The 12792-nt window shown below is 30.0% G+C and overlaps 1 protein-coding gene across 4 annotated transcripts in view; it reads right to left on the bottom strand.

Moving 5' to 3' along the window:
• Positions 1-12082, bottom strand: part of LOC119675966 (bromodomain-containing protein DDB_G0280777-like) — a 39948-nt gene extending 27866 nt beyond the window's left edge. The window contains exons 1-4 of one of the 4 annotated variants that reach the window (XM_038087184.1): positions 11741-12082; positions 10937-11541; positions 9965-10869; positions 9758-9869 (exon numbers count right to left, since the gene is read on the bottom strand). In XM_038087184.1, coding sequence (XP_037943112.1) covers positions 9758-9869; positions 9965-10869; positions 10937-11522 — 1603 coding nt within the window. In that variant the 5' untranslated portion in view covers positions 11523-11541; positions 11741-12082. The other 3 variants (XM_038087186.1, XM_038087187.1, XM_038087188.1) reach the window with 3 other exon arrangements.
• Between the last annotated feature and the right edge of the window lie 710 nt (positions 12083-12792).

Below are 12792 nucleotides of genomic sequence, written 5' to 3'. Positions count from 1 at the left end.
ACGTCTATTAACGCTTGTTTAGCCGTGCCAGTCGTAGCTAAGTGGCTCAAATAACATGGGTCTACCATAAGCGTTATTTCAAGTAGTGCTCTTTCATCAAGTTCCTTGTTTCTTTCCGCATTACACCATCCTGAATGATTTTCCAACAACCTTTAATGATAAGCACAGATTTCGCTTGTCTTTTCCAAACATCATAATTTGCATTTCCAAACAACTTCTCGAAATTTAACGAGCTACTACATGTTGAAAGCATTTTCACTAAGAACAAAAAATATAGTGAATTATGTGGACGTTGTGCAAATTAAATTCTCAAATAAAAAGAATTCAAAAGATATAGAAATATAGCGGTATTTACTTTTGAACAAAGACTGCAAAGGCTATTCAGGAGAATACGTCGGTGGCACCAATATTAGAAGAACAGCAATTAAAATCCACTTTCTTCCGCCGACAAGTCCTCACTTCGGAGGAATTTGGAAAGCAGCAGTGAAATCAATGAGATATTACTTAAAAAAAATAGTTGGTGAGAATAAATTGACGTTTTAAGAGCTCAGCATAGCTTTGTCTTAAATTGAACCAATAAAGAATTCAAGGCTTCACTCCTGGTCATCTCTGAATCGGTTGCTTAATAATGGCATGTCATAAGCAAATAGATAATGGAAAAATCAGTTTTTTGGAAAGATACAAGCTGATGCAGAAGCCAGAAAATCATTTTTGGAATCGTTGGAAAAATGATTATTTATGTACCCTCGGCAGATTTCAAGTGTGGCAAAAAACAACAAAAAATTTTTAATTTTGTTGGGAAAAAAATTTTCAAAATTTCCTGTATTCATTCTGAAACATTGCTTTTAATTCATTATTCATTTTAATTTTATATTAATTATTTATTTTTATGCAAACTGTGTTTGCTTGCATTTTGTCCACATATGTAAGTTTTGCTCTTTGCGAAAACATAACATTTGAAAGATTACAACAGCGGTGCGAATATCTTGCTTATCGCCTATAGTAAGCAACCTGTTTTTTGCCTCACTTAAAAGCTACCGAATATACCCTTTGTCATCCTTGCAACAAAGATACAGATGAAAATTCTCAGGTTGCACTTGATATTGGGTGTGGGGTTCACCGCATATCCTACAAATAATAATGACACCACGTCTTTTAAATATAATGAAATGGCAAGTGGCAAATATGAAGAATACAAATCAATATATATTTCCGCAGAACACCAAAAGATTTAAAAGAGCACCTTTGGAATTCATAGGATCGCTTCAACATATCTTTTGCGGAGCAATGGATACAGATGATTGTAGGAACTGGGAAGACAATTGGTGAACGTTCTATACAACCAGCATGATTTGAAATTTCTTATTTCTTGTCGGATTTACTATGAATGTGTTTTGCTGTAGAATGGATAATATCATTGAAACAATTAGAGTTGTATTTTTTTATTCAAAGAGTTTATCAAATTCTTCATTCATGATAATAAAGAAACTTCAAGGAATTGTCGAGGAAAATAAGAAGGTTCGCGCGGAAATAATCGACATAAGTCGATTTTTAAGTTTTTTTATAAAACACAAAATTAATAAGTCCTACTTTATAAATTTTCGAATAAAATAGTTTGTTTTATAAGAGACGTATTTATCACCAATATTATGAACTTAACTTCTGTTTTAAAAAAAGGTTTTTGATTTGTAAAATTCAAAACTATCTATGTCACTTTATTAAATTACAAAAAAATTAGTTTGCATTATGTGAGACTTAGCAAGTACACAGTGTGCAGCTCATTTATAAATAAACGTTAATAATATAACTAGTCTATATTCTGTTTCCAAGTTTGTGCTATAATGAATAAAATGCGCATTAAGAATGGTGTCAAGATTTTTTAAAAAATGAAATACTATTGACTACTTAAGTATTTAAATACAGTAAAAATACAATTGCAAATTCAATAAAAAAAAATCCACAACTCTGCTGCTAACATGTGGAAGACACAACTCTAGAATAGTTGGGTTTGCAGTACAAGGAACAAGTTTTAAATTAAATTTTATTTTATTTCTTTACGCGATATTTTTCCCATTGCCATCCAACATAAGTTTATGTAATAGATATTTTAAAAACAGTTTAAAAACATTAAAAACAGTTTAATTTAAACATACTAATAGGTTACCTAAAACTTATAGAATGACTTATAGCATATTTTGGCGATAAATATTTGTAGCACTAACAGATCGTGAAGAAATGGGTTAGAATAATAAGTAACAAGTTTGTCTTTGTCTTGCTTTATTATAAGTTGGTTTAAAAGTCAAAGTTCTGTATACCAGAGAAAAAATATTTAATGTTAAACGTTCTAAAAATCGGGTTTTTGTAAATATAAAATTGTATGTTATCATAAAAGATGTAAAGCAAAAAAATTCTGTACAAAATTGATTTCATTTCATTTACTTGTGCATTTAATCTTTTTTGAGAAAGATTAAAGATCACCACGAAGAGTGGTGAGTCTGTGTATAATGTTCCACGCATCTCAAGCATAGATGATTAATTAGAAGTTTATGAAATCAATTAAAAACACTTAAAATCAGTTTCTTATAAAATAAATATATATAACGGTATTTAAAAAAAAATCAATCCAATAAAGATGATTAAAGATCAGTCTTATAATGGTCAGAAGGTAACGAATTTATATAATGACGAAGGTAATAGTGAATTTATATCACAGTTGGTCATTGCAAGGTATTGGTGCTTATAATAACTTAAAAAGGAAATTTAAAAAGGTTTTTGCTCATATTCCTTATATTCTACTATTACACGTAAAACATAAAAAAGATTTTATATTTGAAATATTTTATATAACATTATCGATAAAATCAGTCAAATAATAACAGCGCTTACCACAGTGCAAAAGTCGGCAATCGGTTGGTTATACTAAATATTATTGATAAATAAAAGCTTTTCATGGTATTTTGACAGTTTGAGAAAGCTGTTTTTGACTTATTTACAAAAAAAAGTAAACAAATGTTTGGTAGTTGCATTTTCTTAAAAACGATGCACCTCTTTTTGGAACTTTTACTTCCCAAAAATAAATTAATTGAAGCTAATAATAAGTTTTCAGTTTATATTGAAAAGTTTGAAGGTATATTCAACCTTTATCCAACATTTTTTTGGAACACGCCAAAAATCAAATCAACAGGCAAATTGAAAAATCAGCTGGTTGAAATGAGAACAAATGAATTACAACGAATGTAAATACTTTCAAATGACTCATTTGAAATGAGCCATTTGTGGCCAGTGTAAATGCCTTATCGTTTTGTTGACTTATAAGCATAATTGTTTGGTTTTAATTGATGAACACAGAAAAGGAGTAGTAGACCGCTTCGTACAAAACTATTTTGTTTTAAATAAAATACTTGTTCTAAATAATTGTAAACGATATTTAATTGCAAATTAATATTATTAGGCATTTTCTTTTTTAAACATGTCGCAAAACAACAAATAATATAAGCACTACTTTCGATGGAAACTCTGTACAAAATGGCGATTTTGTTAGGCTTTTATGTGCAAAACACGTAATAAAATTTAAAGTTGAAATTTTGAAAATGAGTAATAATTGTTTGCAATAGATCAATTTTTAGTGTTGGCAACTATGCGATTTGAGCTGCTTATTAGTTAAGCGGTTTCAAAAATGTTGGACTAAATAAGCCAACAGTGTTGTTGTTTTATATGTAATTTTTAGAATAAGCAGTTGTTCTTTGGTGATATGCTTACAAAAGAAAACACCTATTATTAACACGTACAATCTTTTACTGATTTTTTGATGGATAGATCCCGGACATGAAAAACCACATTTTGGTCAGAATGCCTCTGCTTTAAAGTGAATTTAGGCATCGCAATCTTGAACGTTAATGGCCGTGTCTGGCAGGATGAAGACTGTGTTAACCCGCCGTCCGGCGCATGGGATGAAAAAAAAGCCTTGAATTTTGACAAAAACGACATAATTCAACACTGACAAAAAATTAGCTGCTGTATTTTTATGTAGCTTCATAAAACTCTGTACTAAACTCATTCCATTGAGTTTTATTCAGTTTATGATCAGCGGTTATGAATAACAGGTGTTTTTTGTTTTGTTGGGTGCTTTTTGACCCCACGCGACTGTTTATGTTACAAAATTTTTTGGAAAGATATGAATCCAATTTAAGACGCTCGTATTTTGAGATGGCTAAATGAGGACTGTGATATTAAAATAATAGACAACTCTGATAGAAATAGCGGCAAAAAAGAATTTTTATTCTAATTTCGATAGAGTGATTTGCTAGACATATACATTTTTTTTATAGAAAGTGACATTTAAATTGATCAGGTTGAAATTTGTGAACATAATTCCGAATCAGAACAAGAATGTGATTCTAATACATCAGAAAATATAATACCAAGTAGTGATGATGACATTCCTCTTTCACAGTTGTATAACTCTAGAATTAAATACTACAGATCAAACAAAATAGTAAAATAAATCATTTGTTTATAAATAGAAGAAAGATCGCCCAGGTAAAGCTGTTCGAACACGTTAATATTTTATTTGTCATTTATGTTTATTTATTTGCTCTCTTATAATCAATTATGCATGAGAGTATGCTGATCTGTATTAAATGAACAACTAAATCAGGATATACTGATCATTATACTGATTTTTTGTGTATTACTATGTTAATAAATTTGTCATTAATTTACTGTTAGATTTATTTTCTGTTATTTGCTTTGTAGAATTAGTAGAATAAAAAGAAACCAAAATTCTTTTAAAAAAACATTTGTCAACCAAAAAGTTTGTTCCAAAAAAGTAAAATTTTAAGGGATAGTGAATATCCTGAAATGGAAAAAGCAGATGGTTTACGAAGCAAAGGCAGCAGCATGTCCCAATTTTTATTGATATATTGAAAGTAAAGGCACGTGAATTACATGAATGTATTAAAGAAAGCCGGGCACTTCCTTTAAGCCAGCAATGGATGGTACTTAAATTTTGACTGATTTGTACACTACGTTTGTTGGGTAATTGTACAGCCACTCTAATACCCATGGACAAAAATATTATGAAGTGGATAAAGTTATTCTATAAGAAGAGACTGTTGCAATATATTATTGCAGACAATACTAAAATCATTTAATTTACATTATGCTATTTTTCTTTTAACTAATGCATGGAAAAAAGTTCCATCACATGTTACTCGAAAAGCTTTTTAAACCTTAAAATTAAATAACGGTCAGTGAACTGATCCCTCGGGGGAGGCTGTAACCCCTGCAGGGCGCGTCGCAATCGTAGCAAAAGCCTTCCAGTAATGGGTGGTAGAAGGGAAATGAAACATCTCCCGCGGACCAAACAGCCAGGAGATGGTAAACTTCGTAATAAACCATCACTGTAAGCTTTCCGAAAGTAGTATCGATAAAAGGTTATAGATGGTGCTGGGGAATGGCAGCTGGTTTCTCAGTATCATGTTTAGGCAGAGATTGAGACAACTGGTACCGTTATACATGAATTAGCAGATATTGCAGTGGTATCCATATAAACGGTACGTGAACAACGGTGGAAGGCAACGGAAAATCACCACACGAATCAAATTATCTAACATGGCTGAGAATCAAAACAACGGCCCCGAGTACGGGCGCCCCGTTAATGGGGCAGAGGTGCAGAGAATCTGCCGTTCAGCTTAGATGAGATTCAGTAATAATAAGTCCTATAAAATTGGCAATTGGAATGTCAGGAGTATGTTCGAAAGCGGTAAAATTAATAATACAATACAAGAAATGCACAAACATGAAATCGATAGTTTGGGAGTAAATGAAATGAGATGGCCAGACCACGGAAGCTGTACTATAGACAATTATGATGTATTCTACAGTGGCGATAATGGAAGAAGAAACAAACATGGTGTTGTAGTAATTATAGCAAAATAACTCAAAAATATGGTAACAAATGTCGTGTATCATTTCGCTCGTATAATAATGGTGCAAATGAAGGAGTGGCCAGTTTACAACCCGATGACATGTTCATTGAAGAAATATCTATGACAATTAAAAACACAATGATGGACGTAGCAAATAATGAAGTGGGCGTGGTCAGATCTAGAAGGAAAGAAATTTAGATGAAATCTTCTAAGTGTAAGAAGTCAGTATAAAAATAAAGATACTCGCAAATATAAGGATATACCCAAATCTATACGTATAAAGCAAAAGAAGAGTTTCATAAAAAGGAATGTGAGGAGATATAGGGGTATCAAAGGAGATACGATGTATTTAACTTACACAAGAAAATTTAGAAATATGACAACATCTAATAGAAGAAAGAGAAGCACACTTATGAATAACAGAAAAAGACGAAACACTTCGCATGAGGAAAAACTATATCCAAAATCTATATGCGAGCAACCGATCATCTGTGACCTATAACCTTGGATGAACTTCAAAAAGCAATTGATGGTGTAAAAATAGGAAAAACGGTAGGTTTTGACCAAATCCCAACAGAATTGGTGAAGTTATTCAAAGATAATGAGGTACGTAATTTAACAAGATTTTTTAATAAAATTTATAATACGGGCCAGATACCAAACGATTGGCTTCAATCTACGTTTATTACGATTCCAAAGAAAGCTACACCAAAAACATGTGCAGATTTTAGAACAGTCAACTTAATGAGTCATGTGTTAAAGATATCCCTTCGAATTATACATAATATAATTTATTCAAAACTCGAGGAACAAATGAGTGATACTCAGTTTGGTTTTCGCAAAGGGTTTGGTACTAGAGAAGCCTTGTATGGAATACCAGTCCTAATAGAATGTTGTCGTGACTTTAACAGCTTACTTATACTAGAAGCAGTACGCAAATATTTGCATTAATAGTTACTTCACGCAAGAAGTAGAAATAAAGCGCGGGGTTCACCAAGGGTGCATTGTGTCACGATTACTGTTCAATATATACTTGGAGACTATTTTCAAAGAAGCACTACACGATGCGACAGATGGAATTATGGTTAATGGGGCACTTATAAACAATTTGAGGTACGCCGATAATATAGTGCTTATTGCCGACTCAATAGAGGGCTTGGCTTACAGAACCTTTTAGACGCTGTTGCATTAAAGTGAGACAATACAGCTTAAAATTAAATTGCAGTAAAACCCAATATATGGTGGTAAACAAACGATCCAATTCGGGAGAAAGATTAACAGTATTTGGTTCAGTCATAAAAAAACCGATAAGTTCAACTACTTGGGATGCCAGCTTAATGAGTAATGGGATAATAGTAAAGAAATACGTGTCCGAATTGAAAAAACAAGGTCTTCTTTTATCAAGTCTCTTTTATCAAGTCAGTCTGTTGCATTGATGAATAAACTCGAGGCTTTTGAAATGTAGTGCTATCGACATAGGCTGAAAATAAGCTGGACAGAAAAAATTACAAATACAGTGGTACTTCGGCGTGTCAACAAAGAGACAGAAATATTAGAAAGAGTAAAACGCCGTTAATTAGCGTTTTTTTTTGTGGTCATATTCTGACGCATTCGAAAAAGTATGGACTACTAAAATTAATCATTGAAGGCAGACGTGGCCCTGGAAGACGAAAAATATAATGGCTGAAAAATTTACGTCAATGATTTAATAAAAGTACAAGATCACTTTTTCGAGAGGCTGTAGATAAAGTCAAAATAGCAATCATGTTACCCAACGTTCAAACCGGAGAAGGAACCTAGAAGAAGAAGTTAACTGATAACGACAACATACCGTTGCATCAAATAAAAGCTAATATTATCGAAAAGCAACATCATAATGATCATTTAAAAAATTTACTTCATGAAATTATTACAGATCGAAGAGCAACATCATAATGATCACTTAAAAAATTTACTTCATGAAATTATTCCAGATGTTATTTCTCAATAGAAAATAAATAAATGGGTCACCGAATATTCTATGTAAAATGTGTCTATTGCTGAACAACTTGACACTGATTCACACTCGAAAACTGAGGACAGTATAATTATACCCAAAATCAAAATTGACGTGGCAATAAATGCACTTAACATATGCATACAATGGGCTGAGGAAAATTCAATACCTCTACAAAAGTTTTAATACTTAAAGATCTAAAAAATGAGGCAATTACAAAGAATCTTATTTGCAATAAAAAGCAAGCTGAAAAAACAAGTTGTTATCATAAAGTATAATTATAAATAAAGTATATTACTTTATATATAAAGTAATTATAAATAAAGTATATTACTTTATATATTAAGTAATTATAAATAAAGTATATTACTTTATATATAAAGTAATAATAAATAAACTATATTACTTTATATATAAAGTAAATATAAACAAAGTATAATCGATTATTGCAACAAACTCAATTATTGCAACACCCTCGAATTCTATTAGTTGCAATTTTTGAGGTCATACTGTGTAATCGAAAGAAGTAGATACATAAAAGTAAGCAAATCTTAAACTACCTAGAATAAATTTTGATTCCCCTTATAAAAAGTCAATATATAATTAAAATTTTTATATTCAATTTTAATATTTATTACTAATTTTATTTCTTCATTTTAAGCTTAAATGTATTACTATTTGATTAGTGGAGAAATTATAATAATTAAAACAGTAAAAAGTCAAAGCTGTGAATGTTAAAAAATGTCTGTCTACAAAACATTAGAAATCATCGTAATTTGTTGTTTATTAAAAAAGGCCTATTTTGTTTAGTGTGTTGAATAAATTTTTCTTTTTATGACCTTGATAACTCGTATAGATATTGAATTGACCAGATTTGTAATTTTATCTCTGCTAGTTTTCCTTTTCCCATTCCTCGAATGCAACGTTCTTTAGCATTTATTTGGGGTCATATAATGTTGACGTATAATATAACCTCTCCGACGCTCCAATAAATCTTATATATGTTCTATTTGATTCAAATCTGGCGATTGTGGACATTATAAAACAATCAAAGCTTGACTTCTGCCGTGTGGCTGGCTTCGTTCGTTATATTGTTGATACAAGTATTTGTAGCTGCAACTAGTTGGCTCTGCTTTGTTAGTAAAACTATTTTTGTTAATTGACGGCTTAAGAAATTCCATTTTTTTCCACTCCATTACTCTACCAGTTCCGTGTTTTTTCTTTGGATAAAACTTTTTGTTGAAGGCAATACGCGGTTGTCGTCAAATAATGTTTCGACCTTTGATGCTAAAGAAACAAAACTTACTTTCATCTGAAAAACTTTTTTCAGATCAGAAAAAATGACGGATATTTTTCTGTCATTCACAGCATTGATTTTTCCACTAAACAATTAGTAATAAGTTCTAATTTAAAATGAGCATGAGTAATAAAAGTAAAAAATAAAAATAAAAATAAAATAAAAGTAAAAAAAAAAGTAAAGAAAAAAAAATAAAAGTAAAATAAAAGTAAAAAAAAAAATAAAAGTAAAAAAAAAATTAAAGTAAAAAAAAAATATAAGTAATAAAAAATTAAAGTAAAATAAAAATAAAAAATTAAAGTAAAATAAAAATAAAATATAAAAGTAAAAAAAAATAATAAAAGTAAAAACAAAATAAAAGTAAAAAAGGAATAAAAGTAAAAAAAAAAATAAAAGTGAAAAAAAAAAATAAAAGTGAAAATAAAAAATAAAATTAAATAAAAAAAATGATTCATATAATGTTTTTATATAAGCACAAAGTATTTCTGCTAAGTATTTATATTTTACTGTATTAATAACACAAATAACACATACCATTTTTATCGCACTGTGTACTATTATTTTGAGGTTGGTCTCTTTTATTCGCAAACCATTGTGTAAACCGTGAATTTCCAAAGTCGTCAAAGTTTTTATGTTGATCGTTACTCTAGAAAGAAGTAATAATAATTACTCAAATACAATTTTTTCAGACTAATTATTTAGATTTATTTTTAGCTTAAAGATAATTAGTATACAACCAACCATTATTGTATGTTCCAGGGAATCTATACTCAAAAAATTCTCAAAATTAAATATAGCTTTTAAAGAATCGTTGCTATTGTAATTGTTAATATCTGTACTTTTCGAAAAGTTATTAGTAGATTTATTTTTTGCTTCGTTTTTTTTTGGATGTTGTATTTTTTCAAAAATGGTCTTGCTAGGTTTATTATTTATAACGAAATTATTTTCATTTAATATATTCTTTTTAGTGTGCTGGATGTCTGATATATTCCGTTCCAAGCATCTCAAATTTTTATCGTCATTTTCTTCTAATTCTTTATCTTCAATATAAGAATTAAGACCATCATCGTCTGGATCGGTAGCTTCACTTTTATTTGCATTGTTAAAGATTCCTGTATCATCATCAATTTCTTCAAAACCACGAAGTTCTATTGTATCTAATTTCGATGTAGGACCTTCACTGAACCATTCAGGTTCTGTTTTGCGCTCATTGAAATGATTACGTCGATTACGTCCGGGTATAAGTTGGCGATTTGATGTATAATCCAATTTAATACTTTCGTTTGAAGCCATATATCTAGTGTTGCCTGCTTTTAAAATATCATTTTTAAAGCTTTCAATTTTTTCACCCGATTCAATTAAGTTTCGATCATAGGCACGTCTTTCTATGCGTTCATTATAGCGTAATATATTGCGTTTTTGATTTAATTGATTATTTGATAACGAAATTTCTTTATTCATTACTGGAATAGTTCTATCCTTATCTTGTCCTTTATAGTCCCAACTTATATCACGTGATAACAAACGTCCACTTCCAATACGCCTTTCTTGATTTCCATTGTTTGGCGTTTTCGAAGGTGTAGTTGATAATAAAGATAAGGACGGCGAAGCCTCTTGTTCGCTACATTGATCAACGTCATTCTCAGCTAAAAATATATTTTATATTAGTTTCTGCACTGAAATTATTACATATGAATTTCATTGCGTACATACCATTTGATTTTTTTTTGGGTGATATGTTTGATATATCAGGTCTTTGATGATTTTCAAATGTACGTTCCTTGATTACTTGGCGTTTAATATAATTAGGATCTTTAGATTCATTTATGCATTCTGATCGAGGATTAGACATATAATTAGGAGTAGGACAATTCGCAATAATGCGACGTTTAGCAAATGCTGGCATTAAATGAGCGGAGGAAATACTACGATGATCTATATAAGTCTTCTGATTATTGTGAAATCCGGTATTTGTTGGCAAATATGTTGATAATTGTGAGGAATTGTTATTGTTACTGGCATTTGAACGAAAACTCCTATCATTTACAAAATTAATTATAGATGACTGATTTGCACTTTCATTCGTTACATCGTTTTGCAAAAAAGTAGTTTTCCAAAGTCCTAACATTTGCAGCTCATATCGAAGCGAACACTCTGGTCTTTTCTGTGAACGGGAGTCATTTCGCAAAAGATATAAAGAGGAACGGGTATAACGCCTAATAACACTATCTGAACTTAAAATTTTTTTTTCCATGTTAGAATTTATATTGCTGCTTGACGGCATTACATCCAAATTCATATTATAGAGATCCCGATTTCTAAATAAACATAAAACAAATAATTAATTGCATGTTTTATCAATAGAAACATCTCATTGAAATAAGTTTGTAGGCATATATATGGAACTACATACATTTATAAACATATACATATATATATATATATTTAAACATGCATATGGATGTATGCCTGAGTGTATTTGCAATTCGTATTTGTACGATATAATTTTGTGCTAACCAAAGGTACCGTTAATTCAATAAATTGGAATTTGCCCAGTTTTACTCGTATACTTCTATTTATTCTATAGCCAAAATATGTATATGCTAAAATTGCGAGATTTTCTAAATTCCACGAAGTACTTTTTTGAAGGTCTTTTTTAATTCTAAAATTTTTCTATTGGGATTAAAATATAAATTCACACTTCATTCAATTACTTTCACACTTCGGGGTCACAACTTTAAGAATTTGACAACGAATTATATTTATACAAAATCACATATAAAGAAAAAGCAAAGCAAATATATCGAGCTTATAACCACAGAAAGAGTGCACAAAACAGTGTCATTGTTCAGCACAGTTACCATATTCAAATATTGAAACTAGACTGGATTGCGTTCACATTATCAAGCATGTTTAGCGATGATGTAAGCGAAATTGATATGCTAGCAAGAACCTGAACACCAGAGAATACCGTATGGAAACTCATCCCACATGGATCAATATTAAGCGAAATATCTTTACAAAATTAATTCTTTTGTAATATTCTTGTCACACTTATTAAATAAATGTGATTACACCACACTTATACCGCTTTTACGCTCTTTCAGGGCAGCTGCATAACTTTTTTTCAACTGCTTACTGTACAAGTTTCATATAGGCAGGTGCTTCGTAAATACTCGTAAATAAGTAGAAGTACATATTACATATAATTTAATTATTAAGTTAAATGGGTTTAATTAATATTAACCTATAATTATGCTACATGTACGGAAAACATTTTGAATGGTTTTATATGTTGAAAACAATAAAAATCTAATTTAGCTTAAAATTGAAAAAAAAAAAATGTTTTGAATTTAAATTCTGCTTAATCTCATATTGATAATATTTTCCATGTAAATAGGTTATTGAAGTAAACATATCTGTAAATTAAGTATTTTATATAACGAAATGTAAGCTTATATGAATATAAGTAACAAATTTAAATGTATATATCTGAGCATGCTTGATTTTTGCCTACACAAATTTGATTCTTATTAATTAAGTTCGAAAACATCTGTCAAATTTTTAAA

This window comes from Teleopsis dalmanni, chromosome 2, assembly GCF_002237135.1.
Source record: "Teleopsis dalmanni isolate 2A chromosome 2, ASM223713v2, whole genome shotgun sequence".
Lineage (NCBI taxonomy): Eukaryota > Metazoa > Arthropoda > Insecta > Diptera > Diopsidae > Teleopsis > Teleopsis dalmanni.
This window is presented reverse-complemented; position numbering and strand designations above follow the sequence as displayed.